General features: G+C 34.8%; 3 protein-coding genes across 6 annotated transcripts in view; 2 read left to right on the top strand and 1 right to left on the bottom strand.

Moving 5' to 3' along the window:
* Positions 1–4401: 4401 nt before the first annotated feature.
* LOC131958284 (uncharacterized) lies at positions 4402–6995 on the top strand. Its single transcript, XM_059323223.1, has 2 exons — positions 4402–4533; positions 6100–6995. The coding sequence occupies exon 2, from the start codon at positions 6109–6111 to the stop codon at positions 6955–6957; it is 849 nt and encodes a 282-aa protein (XP_059179206.1). The 5' UTR covers positions 4402–4533; positions 6100–6108; the 3' UTR covers positions 6958–6995.
* A 5624-nt stretch (positions 6996–12619) lies between these two features.
* On the top strand, positions 12620–16648 carry LOC131958273 (uncharacterized). Of its 2 annotated transcripts, none has more exons than XM_059323206.1 (2): positions 12620–12693; positions 15084–16648. In XM_059323206.1, the coding sequence occupies exon 2, from the start codon at positions 15093–15095 to the stop codon at positions 15867–15869; it is 777 nt and encodes a 258-aa protein (XP_059179189.1). In that variant the 5' UTR covers positions 12620–12693; positions 15084–15092; the 3' UTR covers positions 15870–16648. The 2 variants fall into 2 exon arrangements, with proteins under 2 accessions (XP_059179189.1, XP_059179188.1); XM_059323205.1 differs by lacking the exon at positions 12620–12693 and adding an exon at positions 13291–13358.
* Positions 16649–21126: 4478 nt separating this feature from the next.
* The window catches only part of LOC131958281 (uncharacterized), an 11244-nt gene continuing 9690 nt past the window's right edge, over positions 21127–22680 (bottom strand). For all 3 annotated transcript variants that reach the window (XM_059323220.1, XM_059323219.1, XM_059323221.1), the window contains 2 exons: positions 22521–22643; positions 21127–21273 (listed from right to left, as the gene is read on the bottom strand). In XM_059323220.1, coding sequence (XP_059179203.1) covers positions 21209–21273; positions 22521–22643 — 188 coding nt within the window. In that variant the 3' untranslated portion in view covers positions 21127–21208. The remainder of the gene's footprint in view (positions 21274–22520; positions 22644–22680) is intronic.

Genomic DNA, 22680 nt, shown 5'->3' with positions numbered 1-22680 from the left:
GTGCTGGTCATTTTTTAATGCTTAGATTCGTGGTGCTGATCAATTTTTAATGCTTAGATTCGTGGTGCTGGTCATTTTTTTATGCTTAGATTCGTGGTGCTGGTCATTTTTTAATGCTTAGATTCGTGGTGCTGATCAATTTTTAATGCTTAGATTCGTGGTGCTGGTCATTTTTTCCCACGTTTTCTTTAACTTGCTTTCTCTGTTTGTGTGTTTGTCTTTCCAATCAAATCTTGCGATCGAAATTTCTGGCACTTCCCAGTTAGCTAGCGCGCTGAAATTTTCAGGGAAGCTTTCTTTTGGATGACCATTGAATATTCAATTGTTATTATTACTAAATTGATCAATGGAAACATTTTATTGAGCATTTTAGACCGCTATATAATCTATATATATAATTCTCCTCTGCTAGCCATTAGAAAAAAAACCAGCGACGCGTACCTCGCGCGCAGTGAAGCGAACGATCACATGTCGCCACAGGCTTAGGGGCAGAGAATTTAGCTTGAACCGAGTTTAAACTTACAGGAGGTAGGCCAGTTTGGGGGAGACGATATGGTCGAGTGGTTGGGCACACGATTGCTATCCCACTCGACACGGGTTCAAATCTATGTGTTAACACAACGTGTTTTTTACGAGTTGTCTTTTTACGAGTTGTCTTTTTACGAGTTGTCTTTTTACGAGTTGTCTTTTTACGAGTTGTCTTCGTTTACCCAAAAAAAGTGAAAAGATAAAATCGATAGCAAGATTTTAATGCAAACAAACAAAGACTAAAAAGTAAAAAATAATAATCATTAAAAAAGTTTTAAAAAACCCACGTTTTCTGATTGAACTAAAAAGTAGAAAATAAACGCTATACATCACAATAATGCAAGCGATCACTCTACTATAAGCGATCAAAAACGTGGGGCGCCGTGATTTTCTTACAGTTTCTAATACTGTTGACTCTCTACAAGCTCCCTAATAAAAGTCAATAGTATTATCTAATCAATAGTAATATAACTTTTACTTCGGCGCCCCACGTTTTTCAGCGCTTATAGTAGAGTGATCGCTTGCATTATTGTGATGTATAGCGTTTATTTTCTACTTTTTAGTTCAATCAGAAAACGTGGGTTTTTTAAAACTTTTTTAATGATTATTATTTTATGCTTAGATTCGTGGTGCTGGTCATTTTTTTATGCTTAGATTCGTGGTGCTGGTCATTTTTTTCATGCTTAGATTCGTGGTGCTGGTCAGTTTTTAATGCTTAGATTCGTGGTGCTGGTCATTTTTTTAATGCTTAGATTCGTGGTGCTGGTAATTTTTTAATGCTTAGATTCGTGGTGCTGGTCATTTTTTAATGCTTAGATTCGTGGTGCTGATCAATTTTTAATGCTTAGATTCGTGGTGCTGGTCATTTTTTAATGCTTAGATTCGTGGTGCTGGTCATTTTTTTATGCTTAGATTCGTGGTGCTGGTCATTTTTTAATGCTTAGATTCGTGGTGCTGGTCATTTTTTAATGCTTAGATTCGTGGTGCTGGTCATTTTTTTTTTATGCTTAGGTTCGTGGTGCCAGACTTCAGTGGTGCTGATGGTGCAGGTGGTACCAGCCGTTAGTGCTACAGTGCTGATCTTGGTGCATGTTTAAGGTACATGAGCCAATTGACCAATCATTGAAGAAGTTGATTAATATTTATAAAGACCCAGTCTAATTTATAGAAACTTTATTTGAACGCTTTGCGGCTTTTATAAATAACTGAAAATTTAGACATCCAACATTTTTACAAATATAAGTTTGTTTCTATTTATAAAATTGATCTGTGATATTACCGATGTGTCAGTAAAATATACGTTTGTATGAATTGAATTATTAATTTTTTTACAGATTACTTATAAACTTTATATTGAATTATCATGATGTTTTTGCTAAAAAATGTGTATAATTTCTCAAAGGAATGCAATCTTCTCAACTATTTATACAACGGATTCGATTGTTTTATTTATGTTATCGCCCCTGTTATTTGTCTCTTCTCAAATATTAGTAAGGTATCCAATAGGTACTAAAGTGACCCACGCTTTTCTTTATAATTATTTAAATAGTGGTGTACAGTTTATTTTCTACTTTTAGTGCATTATTACATAAAAGCTTGTTATTAAAACATTTTTATGACATTTTTTTACAATCTTTTTATTTAACTAATGTGGGTCACATTAGTCTCTATTGGATACATTTACTAATATTTAGGAAGAGACCCACGCTTTTCTTTAATAGTAGTATATAATTTATTTTCTACATTTTATTGCATTATTACATAAAAGCTTGTTATTAAAACGTTTTTTATAAAAAAAAGTTTATGTCCTGTTTGTCTCTGTCTATCTTCTGATCAAACCTACATTAAGAAAGCGATACGTTGTTGACAAAACAGAAATGCTAATTTCACGGTGGTTTAAATGTTTTTTTTAGAATTGATGACACAGATAATGGGACAGAGCTAGCTCGGCTTTTGCGTATGGCTGTACTTGACACATTTTATTTTATTCTAAGTTAAAGGAAATATACTTCAATATTTACACACACTATATATATATATATATATATATATATATATATATATATATATATATATATATATATATATATATATATATATATATATATATATATATCTGAGTGTCTGTGTGTGTTGTGTGTCTGTGTGAGATGGTGCGTAAGTGCGTGCGTTAGTGTGTGTGTTCGTGCGTGCGTGCGTGTGCGTGTGTGTGTATACGTGTTTGTGTTGGTGTGTGTGTCTCTCCCTCTCTTTGTATGTATGTGAGTGTACATGTGTGCGTGTGGGCGTGTATGTGTTGAGTGTGTGTCTGTGTGTGTCTGTGTGTGTGGGTGCGTGTGTGTGTGTATATGTGTAATCATGAACAGATATTTACCAACTGCTTGGGCTGTGGATAAAGGAATGGGCGGTAGGCAGTGTATCTTTCAGACTTTTTTCCTCGGTGGTTGGATGGGGGGGGGGGGGTGCCTGACATTTTCGGGGTACAACGACGACGCTGGTATAAGTATATATTTTCTATATAAATTCCATTTCGTTTTGTGGGGGCGGCTTTAGACTTTCTGTCCCCCCTCCTCAACCCCCACAGCCTTTAAAGTTATGTGAAATCCATGCACAAATTACATCAACCCCCCTCCTTTTCTCAGTTGTGTTTACTTATAATATATCTGATGTTTATGATGGGGAGAGGAAAAACCTCTAGAGAACCGGAATCAGATGAAAGTAACAAAACAAAACACAGGCGTAAGTTGGCCACTATGCTGACAGCTTTCGTTGTTTGATTGGTCAGATAGAGGGTCACGTGATCATCGATCAAGGACATTGATAATACAGTTGTGTGACATACCTAGGTGTTTGGGTTTTATTTACCTGTTCATACCTGGTGGGTCATTCAGACTGGTAGATGCTCTTGGCAGATATCGAGTGGGAGAGAGCGCGTGGTTGCTAAACCCAAAACTCCCGAGTTCGAATCCCTGGGTAGATGAGGCTCGTAAGTTATGAACAGGGATCAAACTAAGGGAGAAAACTTTGAAATTAAAACAGGAGTGGATTCCCTTAGGTGATAGGACCACCAACTGGGGTTTCATTTCGGCAGCTTCTGCAAACGAAGTTGGTATCTAATGTCATGCTTTACATTCGTTCGGCCTACACATATCGAGAGAAGGTTCACCAATTATGGGCGATCAGTAATCTCTAACTCCCTTGTAGGCTACACCCGTGATGAATTCATTTCCACGGGAGAATTCGTTGTATTGCGAGGGAAAAATTGCGATTATATATATATATATATATATATATATATATATATATATATATATATATATATATATATATATATATATATATATATATATATATATACATATATATATATATATATATATATATATATATATATATATATATATATATATATATATATATATATATATTCATATATTCATATATATATTATATATTCATATATATTCATAAATATAAATAAATTTATATATATATATATATATATATATATATATATATATATATATATATAAATATATATATATATATATATATATATATATATATATATATATATATATATATATATATATATATATATATATATATATATATATAAATGGTTGTATGGTTGGATTGGTTGGATTGAGTACCTATATTGTGTTAAATATGCGTGACATTGTTTATCCCGGTGTTTCTTGTAAACAAACAACCTGTTTCTCCATTAATCTCGTCCCCTCATCTACCGTACGACTTAATCCTCACAATGCACAACAAAATCACCCAGCTGTTTTTTGATTGGCTAGTTTGTTTGGCCGGGTTTCAAAATGAGGCTATCCATCAAGCGCTAAAAATATAGCCCGTATAAAACAAGTTGAGCTTGCGCCCTGAAGCGTATGAGATTACGTTTGACTTGAAACAAAACGGATGTTTCAAAAACAAAACTGGCAGTTTAAGTAGTAGGAAAAGAAAACTTTCTTTTCTAAGGCAGTGCATAACTTTAAGGTATGTTGTTTTTGAGGAGATTAAAATTTTTGAATGATTTTTTAATTTTTATAAGTTTTTAGATTATTTGTTTTCTCTTGTTTGAGAATTCTTGCGATGCGCGCAGAGTTTCTTCCAGTCACCTCTTCGGGGGAACGAACCCCCGAAAAAATTCTACCGCCCCCCCCCCCCGAAAATTTCAAGTACCCCGCCCCCCCCCCCCGCCCCCCCCCCCCCCCCCCCGGAGAAAAAAGTCTGGAAGAAACCCTGGATGCGCGTCCGTCAAAAGGGTAAACTTGCTATCGAAACATCACCCTGTGTTACTGTGTTACTGGACTGGTTGCTTCTTTCAAACGCGACAGCCCTTCAAAATAATTGCTTTATAAAATAGCATATATATATATATATATATATAAATATATATAAATATATATAAATATATATAAATATATATATATATATATATATATATATATATATATATATATATATATATATATATATATATATATATAAATATATAGTTACACACATATTGATGTATTATTGCTATAGCTAAGACAATCATTACTTTTTTTTTTTGGTATACGTAAAAGCTTGTCATTCGAATTTTTTTTTACGAAATTATTATTTTTGTCCTCTGCACTGAAGCGCTTCTGCTTAGCACAGTTTCTTTCATGTATCTTTGCCCCCCCCCCCCCCCCCCCACCCCTCGTCTACCGCATCCCCACTGTGGAATATCGTTCTTTAACATGAACAACAGGTCTAAAAATCATAGCGCAGAAAAATGCCTTTCAGTTATGTTTTATAAATATTTTTGTAAACACTATACCAGTTCTGAGGTTTTGATATAACCTTTTGGGTAATTATTTGGTAGTGCAGTTTATGTATTCCAATTAGCCTTAATGTATAATTTGTTAATAGGTGTGTGTTGCTTCAGATGATTTTGACATGGCTTTTAAAACTATTTAGTTGATTTAAAAGTGCTTTTAAAATGTGGATTCAAATTTTAACACAAGACAATAGCAAAGTGTTCATATCGATGAATACGGAATTTTATTTAACTTTTGCTGTAAGACTTTGATCTACGGCTAGAGCTAAGGTCAGTGTGTAATTAGGTCAAATGTTGAACCATATCTAGACTTATAATCGTCTTTCCTCCCTTTAGTGTTAGAAGGGATTCCCTCCAACACAATTAAGAATTACGTACCAACTTGTAATGCGTCTATACTAGTCTATAGGTCGTTGACTCCTTATTTCAGCCTGCTTTACTTTTTGGATTTGCTTGCATAGCCTTTGCCCCACCAAGAACAAACTACATGACAGCGGTTGTTTGACATTGAAGTAGTCTCTTCTAGAAGATTTGCTGACCCCATCTATCAAGCCTCATCTGCAAGAGGATTCGAACTCGAGACTTTTAAAAAAACTATTAGCTTTTACCAAGACGACCACGACGACCCATACTTGTATCTGATATGGCTATACTGGAGTGAAGAGAAAGACGACTTATTGTTTATTAAAATTTAAAGTAGGTAGGCCTAATATGAAAAAAATAATTTTAATTTTTTTTTTTTAAATTTCCTACAGCCTAATAAAATGAAGACCAGCGTCAACATCTTCTCTCTGTGTTTGGTGCTACTGACAGTGAGCCATACATCGGCTGACTTCAACAGTGAAAGAGCGAAAGTGACACGGGCATGTAGCTACACCGTAGACAAATGCGTGCAGTTATCAGGCTCGATGATGCCTGACACTGATGCCAAATGGTGCACGCTGCTGGGTTCCTCTAAAGACGGCGTCACGTCCGAACAGTGTCTTGTCCAGCTGGGCTACTGTAAGGCGGAGGAGTCCACGGCGCTGAAAAACGGCGCATGCGCGCAGTCTACCTCGCCGCAGCAGACGTCAAGCGCGATAAAAATTTCCGTGTACGGTGACATCTCCAAGACAACCGAGCAATGCCAGAGCAGGATCGTGAGCTGCACATTTGACACCAGCGTCGGCACCGTGCTGAAGCAACAAGAACAGTTCTGTAAACTCATGAACCTGGGCGTATCCGGCAAGACGACCAACACCTGTTTGAGCCAGTCCTGCACGGAATCGGAATTCGCTCAGCTGAAAACCACCGCCTGCTCGACGACCCAGTCCATGCGTTTTTCCGACGTCATCGTGGCCACGTCGCTGACTTGCCAGAACGGTATGGAGACCTGCACCTACTCGACCACCACCACCACCACGACCACCACCAGCGCCCTCGCCTTGATCCGGGCTCAAAGATACTGTGACGTCATGAACTACAAGGCCCAGGTGACAGCCAGCGAGTGTTTGAAAGGTCAAGGCTGTACTGACGACGAGATCAACAAACTCAAGGCTGCGGCCTGCAGTGGTTCTCACATTGTGGCTTCACTCGTCCTTCTCATCGTTGCTGCTTTGTACAAACTTTTGTAACCTCTTTACTTACAATATACTACTTTACATTTCCACAATCTCATTTTTTCAATGACTTTTACACAATGTTATTTCATATTCAGCACAACCACATTTGTCTAACTATTATATTTTAATGTTCATAACCAACCATATTATTGTGTATAAAGCTAGTTTGTTGAATTCGTTTTGTTATGTTATTGTTTACAAGCAAAATATGTTACAATTATAGCCAGGTAAAAACAGACGTTCGTGGCCCAACAACCGTGAGATAAAATCCAACGCTTAAGGCAAATACGTCGCCAGCTTATCGAGACAATCTGAAAAAAAGATTTATGACATTCGCGACATAATAAAAAAAAATTAAATATGTTTTAAAACATTAAAAAAAGACCCACTTTATCCTTCTTCTTTCTTTGTTTTTAATTTCGAATGTTGGAAGGGATTGCCTCCAACACAATAAAGTATTACGTGTCAACTTGTTATGCGCCATATTGGCGGTTGAATCCGAATTCAGCTTTCTTTTCGTTTCAGATTTGCTTCCATAGCCTTTGTCCAACCAAGAACAAACGTCAAGGCAGCAGAATACCTACACTCCGATTTAATTTTTAAAAAATGTAATTCGTTTTAAAACATTAACAAAAATTTAATATAGAAAAAATAAACGTTGAGTCCGCAACGTTCCTTCAAGGGACGGCGTGGTCTAGAGATAGACAACGTACGTGCAGACCAGAAAGTCACGAGTTCGCAACCCAGGCTTGTGGCGCTAGGACTCCCAAGTCCAAACCAGGTGGCGAGATGCACGGGGGAAGGATACAAAACACCTAACAACTGGTGGTCTAGCTGCTGGTGACATTGGTGGCATAATGCCCTTTCCCAGTCAGAGGCGTAGCTAGGGGAGGGAGCGTGGGGCGGTCGCACCCTGCGCCGAACCTAGGAGGGCGCCAAACAGGGTAGAAAAAAATTAAAAGCGTATTCTGAAGTCTACTCAGTCAAAGAATTTGGCTTTATGGGTTTATTTAAATGTTTTCTGTGACACCAAAATAACCGTTAAGAGAAAGTGACTGGTAAAAAGATTATTCGCTATTTTAATAACTATATATAAACAGAGGGGGGGGGCGCAAAATGAATATTTCGCCCCGGGCGCCGCAATGGCCCCAGTCTATCTGTGTAATCAGCACTACATAAGACTGCAATGAGCAAACTTCATTAACAACTATACACACTAAAAACTGCACTGTGTAATTTTATCAGAATACACAATGTGTGCGATTTATTTGAGTTATAACTTCATTTATTTTAAGATTATATGACTTTTATATAAATCAAAATATTTTTAAAAAAAATTGTTTTGACTGATTTTTTGAAAACAATGAAATACTACTCTGATATCAATAAACCCATTATCTCTCCTTAAACAAAAAATGCAATCTCGATAAACTAGAGGATTGGTTAAGGTTACGCAGCTATTTCTATTGTTAGGATTCATCTTTAAACCTATCGATCCATTGGGCAGATGAAGTAGAGTTCATCTGTTTCATGATCTTGGCACATGAAGGGATAATGCTAGGCCACACCGTCTTCTCTATTGTGGATTATCTTAATAATCAGCTATGGTCAGGATCAGTGGCGTAGCGAGGTCGGGTGTCACCCGGTGCGGCACTAAATGGTGTCACCCCCCAGAATCGTAGTGACCCTTCCAGGGGACAAACTTTCGAATTTTCGATTCGCACCCCCCCCCCCCTCTCAAACTTTCGATTTGCACACCCCACCCCTCAAATTTGTCTCTATATATTTTGCTATTTTTTGCCTTGGTGTCACCCCCCTAAATGGTGTCACCCGGTGCGGCCCGCACCCCCCGCAACCCCCTCGCTACACCTCTGGTCAGGATTTTTCTTAATGCTCATTACATTTTAGGGCTGTCTATGAACTTTGAACTCGGTTTGACACCTCTAAAGATGATATATTGCAGCTTCGCACATTTAGAATATTTCAACGATAAGTCAAGACCAAAGACAGGTTGTTGTTACTGGGTTTTGGAGGAAGTGGCGAGGTTGTGGGGCAGTTGATAGAGTGAGGGTGTGGAGGAGTTGGTAAATAAACATTTATAGAAACTCAGCAATTTAGCAAGACTTTTAGCTAGAAGTTAACAGACACAAGACTTTCATCTTAAAATTTAACAGACACAAGACTTTCAGCTACAAGTTTTAAAAACACGATATTGACCTAGAAGTTCCACAAACACAGGGACTTCCAATTTGAAGTATAAGATATACCAAATTTAGAAGTGCTTTAGGGGTCGGCGTGGTCGAGTCGGTAAAGCTCATGGTTGCTAAACCGAAAAGTCTCGAGTTCGAACCCTCGGGCAGATGAGGCTCGTTAGCTAGGGACCGCCACTCTTCTAGGAGAGACAACTCCAAAATTAAACAACTGCTGCCTTGCAGTTTGTTCTTGGATGGACAAAGGCTATGGAAGCAAATCCAAAAAAGCAGGCTGAAATCGGCCTCAATGGCGCATAACCAGTTGACACGTACCGCTTAATTGTGTTGGAGGCGTGATCGAGTCGGCAAAAAGCTCATGGTTGATAAATTTGAACAAAGTCTCGAGTTCTAACCCACTGGCAGATAAATCTCGATCCCCTTCAACGCTAATAATTAAGAACGAAGAAGAAAGAAGAAGTGCTTTAAAAAAAAGACATGAAGACAAGTCCGGATATGTATCCAACATAAAACCATTTCTAACGAGTACTCTGGTCTCTGTCGAATAACTCATCAACCCACCACAGCTAGATTATCTCCCTTGATTATCTCCCGCCCCAAGTCATCTAGACCAGGGTTCTCCAAACAACGGCCCGCGGAGATCTTTTTGTCAAAAGAAAAATTGTTTGTCGTTGATTGCTGAGGAACTTTTCCCAGAAAAATCAAAGACATGCCTGGAAGAAACTGGCCCCTGAACTGAAATTTGATAGTTAATGCAGCCCTCGGACTGAAAAGTTTGGAGACCCCTGATCTGGACAAGAGAAACAGAACTCTGAGCAGCTTTTCCATGGGTCTAAGCTACCATGGGACGTTTTATTATTCTTTATATTTTTTTTTAATAGTGAAGTACATCAACATACCACAAGCCAGCGTTATATCGTAGAATGAAAAATGTTTGAATAAGTGGAGTATACTAATAATTTCTGTGACGCTGTGAAACTTTTTTAACTTTGTATTAATATGGTTGTAATTCTAGAAAATGAAAATTATGGCCAAACGTATGTATATTTTGCCCAAAAATAAATTTATCATCACAACCAAATAACATATATAGTCTACTCAATGAGTCATATAGAGTTAGATTGGTATATATCAAAAAAAGGAGGACCATAAAGAAAGTGAACACATTAATCTAAAAGTAACTGGTCAAGATGGTAGTGTAGTCCATTTTAAAATTAAGAAGAACACACCACTGCGAAAGTTGATGGGCGCTTATTGTAATAGAGCTGGAATACAAACAGGAGTTGTAAGATTTAGATTTGATGGAAATCCTATAAATGATGAGGACACACCAGCTATGCTGGAAATGGAAGATGAAGATTCAATCGTTTTTTTTTTTAACAACAGACGGGTGGTTGCTTGTCTCGGACATGGTAGAAGAAAGCTTGCAACACTAAATGACAGTGAAATGGAAGTTAAATTGCTGATTAAACTGGGAAAGTGTGTTGTACAGTGTAAAGATTCTCACATCCAAGCCAGCAATGTCATTTTTTATTACATGTTAATTATGGTTAATGATGATGTAAAGACTTCAGCAAAGAAATTGAAAACAGCAGTTAACGCTTAAAGACATGAAAGTTCTTTATTCAACTGCCCCATAGGTTTGTGCTGAGCATTTTGTCTGTTACTATCATCCCATGTATTTTGTAAAATTCATTAATGTGTACATTTCATTTTGTTTTCCAATTCTGACCCTAAATTTGTAGTTTACTGAGCTCTCATCTTTGCATCTTTCATCTTAACATAAACATTTTTATTTTAAGTTACTGTATGATTAGTCACTTTGTCATGACCAATAGTTACTTTTAAAAAATATAAGGAATTATCATTTTTGAAAAATAAAAGTTTAAATGTTAAAATTTTTTTAAAAAAAATTGGTATATATCAAACTGTATATGTATTTCAACTCGAAAAATGTAACCAATAGGAATTCACCCTAATTTCTTTCACATTATTTACATTTGATGTGCTCGTTATCATATATGATAGGTCAGTTGTGTGATCATTAAATCAACTACATAAAGTTATAGCTTTATAATATAAGGCATTTTATTCTTTTCATTCTTTTCATTTATTAGGCAAACTAAGGATCAAACAATTTAATTTGTGTTTAATGTTTTATAGAAGTCTAGAGCGGTGTGGTCTAGGGGTAGATCTCAGTAATAAAAATGTGAAAATTGTGAGATCGGAACCAGGATGCCGTGTTCTCGGCACGTGCTTAATTAAAAGATTAGATAATTGTACTAGATAGTCTACACGTGTTAGGGATGAACACTCGGTCACCGAAAATGTTAACTCTACTTCATCTGCCTTATTGACCGCCAGGCATCAGGGGATGTAACAATCTATGCATAGAGGAGCGCGGTATTTGACATCACAGCTTGCCACATAATATTGGCAGTGTACCATTAATGTAAAATAACTTTTAAAAATTGACAAATCAACCAGAATGATAGAAAAAATACATTAAATAATAAATATAGTAATACAAAAAATTCATTAAATTAATAATAGAAAAATACAATAAAACTTGAAGAGTCAAGATAGTAAGATTTAAAAATGTTAACACTCAGCACAAGCTAAATCTGTAGATAATACCCAAGTATTTCCCTTGCTTAAAATACACCTTCTTAGACAGTAAAACCTTACTACTTGAAGCTGTTACTTAATGTTTGTCTGAACTGCCAGGATAGCACAAAGGTAAGTTTAACAGTAACGTTAATCCAGTAGAAGTTCGACAGTTATATAAGGCCTATGGGTTATGGTAGTATTTTCATTTCGTCATTTTGAATTAAGCGAATAAAAAAAAAAAACACAGGTCCCCAATAGTGACCAGTTGTTCTGTGCATAGAGAACATTCAATGGAATAGCCGCTCCCATGCCAAGATTACGATGAAAACAAAATTTGTTTATTTAATTTTAAAAAAAACAACAAAAACATGAAATCTATCTCACATGAAATCTAAGGCAAAATAGATTTAAAAAATCGCAATTATTAAACACTGACTTCTTTCTTTCACGATCATCCACTACATTCAACGACCTTTTCTTTTATAGAGCCTGCTTTCTTTCTTTTTTTTTTCTCGCACACACCCTATCTTTATATATATATATATATATATATATATATATATATATATATATATATATATATATATATATATATACATATATACGTGTGTGTACGTGTGTGTGTGTGTACAGACAGACACATAGCTAATCCAACGAAACAGCGCGTTATTTTGTTCTGTATTTAAAAGATTAAAAGCAGGATCAAGAAAACTGACGAACTATACCGAAAACAAGTTTGTTTACATGAAGCCCTGCCCGCCGGAAACAACGTCACGTCTTATCGAAATGTTTGTCAACACATTTCCAATACCTAACCTGACCTACAAAACACGTCACCACACACCAGCAACAAACGCGGGTTCGTTAAAACTCGATCTTTTGGAATTTAAAATAGATGGCCGGGGTAAACAGGTACGACAGCTTATAGGTAAGGAAGGCGATTTATATATGTTCGTCAAATTGTTTGAAAAAATGGGGAAGAGAGATGGTCAGTTTATAATCAGTGTGATTAATGAAATTAAATTAATATGTTTTGGAAGAATAGATCGATATGTGTGTTACACTGGAGGGTTGGAGATGTAAGCAATGTTTCTTTCAGACTTTTTTCTTCTCCCGGGGGGGGGGGGGGGCATTTGATATTTTTCGGGGGAACGGACTAAATTATCCGGGGGAGGGGTGTGGACACTTGTAAAATATATATTTTCTATATAAATTCCACGGGGGGGGGGGGGGGGAGGGGTAAACACTCTTGGGGGTAGGGGGGGGGGCGCTACGCCTGGAAGAAACTCTGGGTGGAAAATTATATCTTTACTTTGATATTTCATGTCAACAGACTTGTTTTTTTACCATAATCTTGGCTCCGCACCAGTAATTCCGTTGAACATATTCTCAGTACAGCGCAACTTGCTGCCATTGACGACTTGTTTTGTATGCGTCTGAGCTTAAAAAACGAGGCTATCAACACAACAACATCTTTAGCCTATATATAACAGCCAAATCTTACCCGCTATGCCATTTACAATACGATTGTCTTCAAGCGTGTCTTTTAGTTTTCATGACAGTTGATAAGAAAAAGGAAATAACTTTTAAAAAGTAAGCTAATAAACTTGTCTATCGACATTTGTATTTAAACACGCTGTGTATTTTAATTATAGGAAATACATGGGTTAACCTTATGTTGATGCATTAAAAAGTGAATGTACAACTTACATTTTTTGTAGACATTATTTTAATACTCTGCTTGATTTGTCAAATGTGTTTTTTACGCTATCAGTGTATACTGCCGTTGACCGCTGGATATAACGGTTTTATTTTTTATCCTTTGCTATCAGTGTTTCTTCCAGGCAACTCACCGGAGGGGGTGGGATGTGGTCCGATACCACCCCCCTCCCGAACGAAATGGAATTAATATAGAAAATAATTATATACTTTTAATAGTGTCCGCCCCTCCCCGGAAATTTTAGTCCACCCCCCCCTCCCAAAAATTTCAAGTTTCCCACGGAGAAAAAAAGTCTGGAAGGAACACTGTTTGCTATTGTTGCGAATTGTAATGTATGAGAAATATATATATATATATATATATATATATATATATATATATATATATATATATATATATATATATATATATATATATATATATATATACTAGCCGTCCCGGCCAGGCCCTGCTCTGGCTTCTGTGAAAAACCTTTCTGTTAAAGACCATTACCTGTGTGTTTAGTAATCATCATAAACCCGGCATTGCTCACCCAAACCACGACCAACCAAAACCAAAACAACAAAACGCAAACATAACGCTAACACAATTACAAATACAAACGAAAACAAAAACCTAGCAACAAACCCAACCACAACCACAAACACCAATACAAACACAAAGAAAAAACAAACAAAAAAGCAAACGAAAACAAAAACCTAACAACAAACCCAACCACAAACACCAATACCAAAAAAAAAAACAACGAAAAAGCAAACAAAAACAAACCAAATCCAAACGCAAAACCAACCAAAAACACAAATACAAACCCAAACAAAAAAAACACAAACAAAAACGAAAAAAGAAAGAACAAAAACGAACCAAATCAACACTCAACCACTAACGCAAAACCACCTAAACACAAAGAAAACACTAACGCGAACATAAACGCACAGTGCTCAGAGTCTAGCCCGGGGCGGAATCGCCTGTTTCAGCTTAATAAACGACTATAGTACCCCAACTTATTCATAGTTTTTGCACTCACTTAAACTGTTTCAATTTAATGAACAATTATAATACTCCAAGCTTATCCGTAAAATACCTACAGCATTTGCACTTGATCAATCCCCGCTAATTATGTAATTATTTTTTTCCCAACACCAAAACAAAGTAATTAAAAAGTAAATGCTTTTCAACTAATGCAATGGTTTTATAAAGGGAAGTAATTGTGTTTTGCCTAATTTATCAAAGGGAAGTAAGCGCTATAGGACTAAATAAAGACATAATTAGAATTGTTGTAAAAGATGATATTTTTTTAAAACTTGTGTTTAATGAACATGCCGACAATTATTACTATAATTTGAAAAATGAAAATGATTTCCCAACACATTCAATAGTAATTTTTTAACTCATAAATTTAGAGAAATGCGCACGATAATATTATAACACTTAAATCCATGGATAACCATCGACAAACAAACATATGCGTTACAGAATTGAGCTTTATATATTATATATATATATATATATATATATATATATATATATATATATATATATATATATATATATATATATATATATATATATATATATATAATTTTTTTTATTTTCTTCAGTCGAATAAAATGCAAACCAGCATACATGTCGTGTCCTTGGCTCTGGTGCTACTGTCTGTGAACCCAACATCCGCGGACTTCTACACTGAGAGAGCGAAAGTGACACGGGCATGTAGTTACACCATAGACAGGTGCCTGCAGGAATTTAGATTGAGCAATCCCAGAACTAACACGCTGTGGTGCCTGCGACTGGGTTACCACACCGCGTTTGTGCAGTGTTTAGTAGCTAACGGGTACTGTACGGAAGAGGAGAAGACTGCGCTGAAAAACGGCGCATGCGCAAGGTCTTCCAAGCCACAGCAGACGTCAAGCGCGATAAAAATTTCAGTGTACGGCGACGTCTCCATGACAACCGACCAATGCCAGAGACAGATCGTGACCTGCACTTTTGAGACGAGTATCGGCACCGTGCTGAAACAGCAAGAACAGTTCTGCGATCTTATGAACGTGCGCATCCGTGGTTCAACTCTCTCCGCCTGTTTAGCCCAAGGCTGCACGGAAGCGGAAGTCACCAAACTAAACTCGACCGCCTGCTCGATATCGCAATCCGACCGGTTCTCACACGCCCTCGTGGCCACGTCAGAGCTCTGCAAAAATGGCACCGAGACCTTCTTCGAGTCCACCGAATATTCGAGTGTCAGGGTCATTGACTTGATCCGGGGTCAAAGATACTGTGAGGTCATGAACTACAGGGACCAAATGACAACAAGCGAGTGTTTGAAATTTCTAGGCTGCACTGATGAGGAGATCAGCGAGCTCAACACTGCGGCGTGCGACAGCTCTTAAGTTTTTTGTTCAATTGTTACATTTATTTGTTATTCTATTTGAATGCCTGGGCAATTGACTTGATTCGTGCTAAGAGGTACTGTGAGGTAATGATCTGCTTGTATCAAACGACAGCTAGCCAATGCTTGAAGCTACGAGGTTGAACGGATGAGGAAATCAACGAGCTCAAAATGCGGCATTTATTAATTTCTCGGTTCAATCATTATTTTTATTTTTTTTTATTTTGTTCTAAATATATCTAACTTTCGGTTAACTTCCTATTTTTTTTTTACATTATTTGTAATATATTTTAAAAATATTTAAAAACTATATTAGTGTAACCAACTTCATTATCTACTATACAAAAACGAAAATGCACGCAATCCAATGCTCTATTTTGCTTTATTTATTTATCTTTCAGTATATTATATATTTTTTAGTTTTTACATAAATCTATTTAAACTTCAGTTAACTTCCTGTTTCTTTTTACATAGTTTGGTATCTATTTTTAAATTTTAAAAACCATATTAATATAACCAACTTAGTTATCTACTAAAATGAACATGCTTTATTTGTCTTTTAGTATATTATATTTATATTTTTAATTTGTATCTACTCCAATGTCACTCAGATAGTATAGTCTCCTTTATCAGGTAAGCTTTTTATATTCTGCGGGCAGAAAGGCATTGATTCTTCCGACATTTTGTCGTTGTTGTTGTTTTTTAATTTCCATGTGACAGAAATAATATATTTCAAGTATAAGAAAATATTCGAAGCAGAATAAAATGAAATAAATGTGTCGTCTGGTTTTTATTCCTGGATGTTTAAAAAACTTAATCATCTAAATCCAATTCTCAAAGAATGTGAAAAATTATGCGTGTTGTTGACATAAACGCGAGCATTACACTTTAGTACCTATTGAATACCTTACTAATATTTGAGAAGAGACAAATAACAGGGGCGAAAACAAATAAAACAATCGGATCGGTTGTTTAAATCGTTAAAAAGATTTCATTCATTTGAGAAAGTATACACATTTTTGAGTTGAAAAATCATAATAATTCAACATAAAGTATATAAGTAATCTGTAAAAAAATTAATAATTCAATTCATACAAACGTATATTTTACTTACACATCGGTAATATCAGTGCACAGTTTTATTTGTAAAAATGCTGGATTGTCTAAATTTAAATTTTCAGTTATTGATAAATGGCCACAAAGTGTTCAAAGAAAGGTTCTATTAACAAGACTGGGTCTTTATACATATTAATCGACTTCTTCAATGATCGGTCCATTGGCTCATGTACCTTAAACATGCACCAAGATCAGCACTGTATCACTGACGGCTTGTTCGACATGCACCATCAACAACACTGAAGTCTGGCACCACGAATCTAAGCATAAAAAAATGACCAGCACCACGAATCTAAGCATTTAAAAATGACCAGCACCACGAATCTAAGCATAAAAAATGACCAGCACCACGAATCTAAGCATTAAAAAAATGACCAGCACCACGAATCTAAGCATTAAAAAAATGACCAGCACCATGACTCAAAGCTCTATCTACCAGTTTCTCTTGTTTTTATTTATTCTTTGTCTGCTTGTTGATGCTTGGATCTTGAATTTTCAAAAAAAAAAAAAAAAAGCGGTGTGTGTTTACGTTTTTAGAACTGTTTACAAAAAGTTGCATTACAAGGTGTTTGGCTTAACAACATATTATATCTATAACTGTTCAGCCACCAACAACATATTATGTCTATAACTGTTCAGCCACCAACAACATATTATGTCTATAACTGTTCAGACACACACAACATATTATATCTATAACTGTTCAGCCGCCAACAACATATTATATCTATAACTGTTCAGGCACCAACAACATATTTTGTCTATAACTGTTCAGCCACCAACAACATATTATGTCTATAACTGTTCAGCCACCAACAACATATTATGTCTATAACTGTTCAGCCGCCAACAAAAAAATTATGACTATAACTGCCCAGAGAACAACAACATATTATGTCTATAACTGTTCAGCCACCAACAACATATAATATCTATAACTGTTCAGCCACCAACAACATATTATGTCTATACTTACCCAACAAACAACAATATATTATGTGTACAACAGGCAACACCATAATATTTCTAGAACTGCCCAGCGAACAACAACATATTCTGTTTATAGCTATACATTTTGTCAAGCTGTCAATCAGATATGTTCTACATTATCAGCAGCTTCTACCAGTACCCAACAAACAGTACCCCAGACGGAAGGTCCAAGAAACGCGTCAGTTTCCAGTGCCACCACAGGTAATATTTGATAAAAATTTAAAGAAAGAAACTAAAATTATAATAACGAAATACTTAACGGTTGCTAAGATAAAAAAAATAAATAAAGTAATATTTGACAAAACCGGCACACAAAAAAACGTTTGTAAATTTTTGACGAGTGCATAAATTAAAAAAACATAAAAGTGAACTCATCCCCAATGTAAATGCAAAGGGTTTCAAAAATTTTTGTTAGCCTAACGCTAAAAACACACCTTCTTTAAAACTAATTACGATCATTGTACATAAGCTATTGCATATTCACGCTTCTGGTACAAATATAACTGCCCAGAGAACAACAACATATTATATCTATAACTGTTCAGCCACCAACAACATATTATGTCTATAACTGCCCAGAGAACAACAACATATAATATCTATAACTGTTAAGCCACCAACAACATATTATGTCTATAACTGCCCAGAGAACAACAACATATAATATCTATAACTGTTCAGCCACCAACAACATATTATGTCTATAACTGCCCAGAGAACAACAACATATAATATCTATAACTGTTAAGCCACCAACATTATATTATGTCTATACTTACCCAACAAACAACAATATATTATGTGTACAACTGCCCATCAGGCAACACCATATTATATCTATAACTGTTCAGCCTTCAACAACATATTATGTGTACAACTGACCATCTGGCAACACCATATTATGTCTATAACTGTCCAGAGAACAACAACATATAATATCTATAACTGTTAAGCCACCAACATTATATTATGTCTATACTTACCCAACAAACAACAATATATTATGTTTACAACTGCCGATCAGGCAACACCATATTATGTCTATAACTGCCCAGCGAACAACAACATATTCTGTTTATAGCTATACATTTTGTCAAGCTGTCAATCAGATATATTCTACATTATCAGTAGCTTCTACCAGCACCCAACAAACAGTACCCCAGACGGAAGGTCCAAGAAACGCGTCAGTTTCCAGTGCCACCACAGGTAATATTTGATAAAAATTTAAAGAAAGAAACTAAAATTATAATAACGAAATACTTAACGGTTGCTAAGATAAAAAAAATAAATAAAGTAATATTTGACAAAACCGGCACACAAAAAAACGTTTGTAAATTTTTGACGAGTGCATAAATTAAAAAAACATAAAAGTGAACTTATCCCCAATGTAAATGCAAAGGGTTTCAAAAATTTTTGTTAGCCTAACGCTAAAAACACACCTTCTTTAAAACTAATTACGATCATTGTACATAAGCTATTGCATATTCACGCTTCTGGTACAAATATAACTGCCCAGAGAACAGCTACATATTATATCTATAACTATTCAGCTATTAACAACATATAATGTCCATAACTGAATAGCAACTTATTATATTTACACTTACACATTTAGTCAAGCTTTTAATTATTTTAAAAGTGTAAACGACGAAGACATTTTATCGTTTTAATTATTTTTTTCTTCAGACTCGAACGTAGTGGGATGGGCATTGGGAGGAACTGCTATTGGTCTCGCGTCAGGAGCTGCGATTTTTTTTGTCGTGTGGAAGGCAGGAGGGTGTCGCCTGATTCTTGAGAAAATTAATTGTAGATGCTCCTTCTCCTTCACCAAAAGATCAGGTAAGAAACTACTGGCAGTTTGAAAGACCGCATGTAAAATCAAAACACGGGACAGTGCTTAATTTGTTGACATTATTATTACAACATTTTTTACTTATTACCTTTGTTTTATATTTTAAAACAATCCAATATCTAAAACTTAAAATAACACTATTTAAACAAGATTCATAACACAAGTTCAAACAGATTTTGTCTTTAAAATATGAGGTAAAATATATTTTTCAGTCTACTTCTCTAAACAGTTTTTTCTCTCTTCATAATCAGCCAGGAGAATTGGACCAAAGGAAGCAAACGAAATTGAATTAAAAATTCAAGTCTGTGCTTGTGAAGAAAGCAGTTTTTAGAAACAAACGGAGATCACTAATTGTTAAATTTAGAAAATTAAGAAATTTTTTTTCAAGTTTTGGAATCAGCAATATGTTTTCTTTATTGTAATCGGACAGTGTAAATTCGTCATTTTGTTTTGGGTAAAATTAAGTGGTTCGTCATTTATTGTATTCAAATTTAAAATTAAAAAAAAATATATTTAGAGAAAAGCCAAAAGAAAAATATTACTTTTAATAGAATCGTAAATAGTACATTTTTAAAAAAAATATGCAAACTCTTATAACATTTGTAACTTTTAGAACCAAATCAATAGTATTTCATAAAACAGTTTAGTAAATGTCTTCCCATCAAGTTTAAGTGACGAAAAAAATCCTGTTTTTTTTACATAATATTAACATATTTGCTTTAGCCATTTGACTTCACCCAGCTCTGGTCTTTTGACTACCTAATGAAGTAATTTAAATTTGCATTGAAGACACTTGCTTGTTGTAGAGTCGTTGACGTATTCCGAATGCATTATCAGCAAATAAGAAATTTATAGTTTTAAAATGTAACAAATAGGTGCTGGCAAAAATTTAATAAAACATTAGAAAAACTAGAAACAGTGACCATAGAAATATTATGCGACATTTTCGATCGGCCAGTAGTAATATAACCTATGTATTTTTATAAATAAATAGGTTGAATATGCTTATAAATAATTATTAAAACAATTGAAAAAACATTTTTGGGTACTTTTTTTTAATTCCAAGAGAATAAACCATTACTTAGATTTTTTTCTGATGTAAAATAAACCAACTCTTAAAATAACAAAACAAAATAAAATACTGTAAAATTTGCAATATTTTACCTAACAATGCCGTTTTGTTAATTTAAAATATTAATACTAAACAGGAATATATATATATATATATATATATATATATATATATATATATATATATATATATATATATATATATATATATATATATATATATATAAAATCATCTTAACAAATTATGAAGGAGTAAAATGGGCTTTGAAAAACCACTCCTTAAATTGGACATTGAATAACCACTCCTAGGCCTAGGAAAGGACGAATCCAACAACAGCGTAGGCAAAAGCCACTGACACCATATCCAGTAGAAGATCTGTGCAGAAAATAAACGTTTGCTCTATAGAAATTACATACAAGGTCCTCACATCAGCAACGAGACATCATAATGATTTGTACCGTTTCTCGATACATAAAGTCTAAAATACTAAACAGGGCCAAAATATTTATAAAGCTACATTATGATCACAATTTTATTTTTATAACCTATTTTATTTATTCCACCCTAAAAGAGGCTTCACAAAAAAAATATTTAAGATTTGGTTGTGTATTTCAATTAATATAGTTAACAGTATTGAAGTATAAAATAGGTATAATTTTATTAACTTCTATATAAACTTGTGAGGAGGGGAGAAGGAAGAGCATTTTCCGGAACTTAAGTAACTATATAAAAAATAAACCGGGAGTGATCTCCCCTAAACTTTCTCAAATATTCTTATATAACTTGGAATGTAGACTTGATTTTTAATTACTTAAACTTTTAAAAATAGAATAGAATCTCATAGAAAAAAGAATTGCACACCAAGCTAACGCCAAAATAAAATGTGCATAATAGTGCGCAATATTATTAGTACTTTATAAATTTACATGCGTTTTTTGAGAAATCGGAAATAGCGTAAATTAGTACTTCCGGTCAACGGAAATTACTCACAATTAGACAGAAGGTAGAGAATTAGATCTTTTACTTACATGTGAAATTTAATTTACAGGCTTTTGAAAAATTCAAAGTAGGAAAAATACCACTTCCGGTTATCGGAAATCGCTCAAACGTAGATACGGATCTACGATTTTGATAAAATACTTATATATGAAATTTCATCAACCTAGCTGTAACGGTACTCAAGTAATCGTGTTTACAGACAGACAGACACACACACTCACACACACAGACATACGGACAAGATTGCAAAATTATGTTTTTCCGTATCAGTGAGGTGTAAAACGTCGAGATTTGTAAAAATCTCGATTTTTTTTTATTTGCACGATTACAATACTTTCTCTATACTTCGTATATACGAGAAAGTAAAAAGGACTAACCATTTTCTTTTATTTATTTGGTCGCTACGCCTCTAATTGGATAAGCATTTCTCTTAACATAGTCATGAAATACAAATACCACTTTATTCATTGTGGCTGTTTTGGGCTGATGTAGAAATATGTGCTGTTAATTTTTTTATAGGCCTATATGAAGATGTAGGGAGTTTGTTACTAGCAGATGTAATACTCAAAATAGATAGAATCTGTTTTTTTTTTTAAATTTAAATTAACGACCCAACTACTCACCTACTGTCACTGAACATAAAGCAAAAGACGTAGACGCAGCCACCGAATAAGTCCTGATATACCGGGCTTGCTCAATTTTTTGACCAGGAGATAAGACACGATTGTGAACAATATGGCCAAGTTCTGTGGAAAAAATAATGGAAATATATATGCTTTTTTA

The sequence above is a fragment of the Physella acuta genome, unplaced genomic scaffold, assembly GCF_028476545.2.
Source record: "Physella acuta isolate Inbredline_101_S28 unplaced genomic scaffold, ASM2847654v3 ptg001309l, whole genome shotgun sequence".
In the NCBI taxonomy this organism is placed as follows: domain Eukaryota; kingdom Metazoa; phylum Mollusca; class Gastropoda; family Physidae; genus Physella; species Physella acuta.
This window is presented reverse-complemented; position numbering and strand designations above follow the sequence as displayed.

What these genes read in the sequence shown, in the direction of transcription:
- LOC131958273 (XM_059323206.1), top strand. Translation starts at nt 15,093, where the DNA reads ATGCAAACCAGCATACATGTCGTGTCCTTGGCTCTGGTGCTACTGTCT.
- LOC131958284 (XM_059323223.1), top strand. Translation starts at nt 6,109, where the DNA reads ATGAAGACCAGCGTCAACATCTTCTCTCTGTGTTTGGTGCTACTGACA.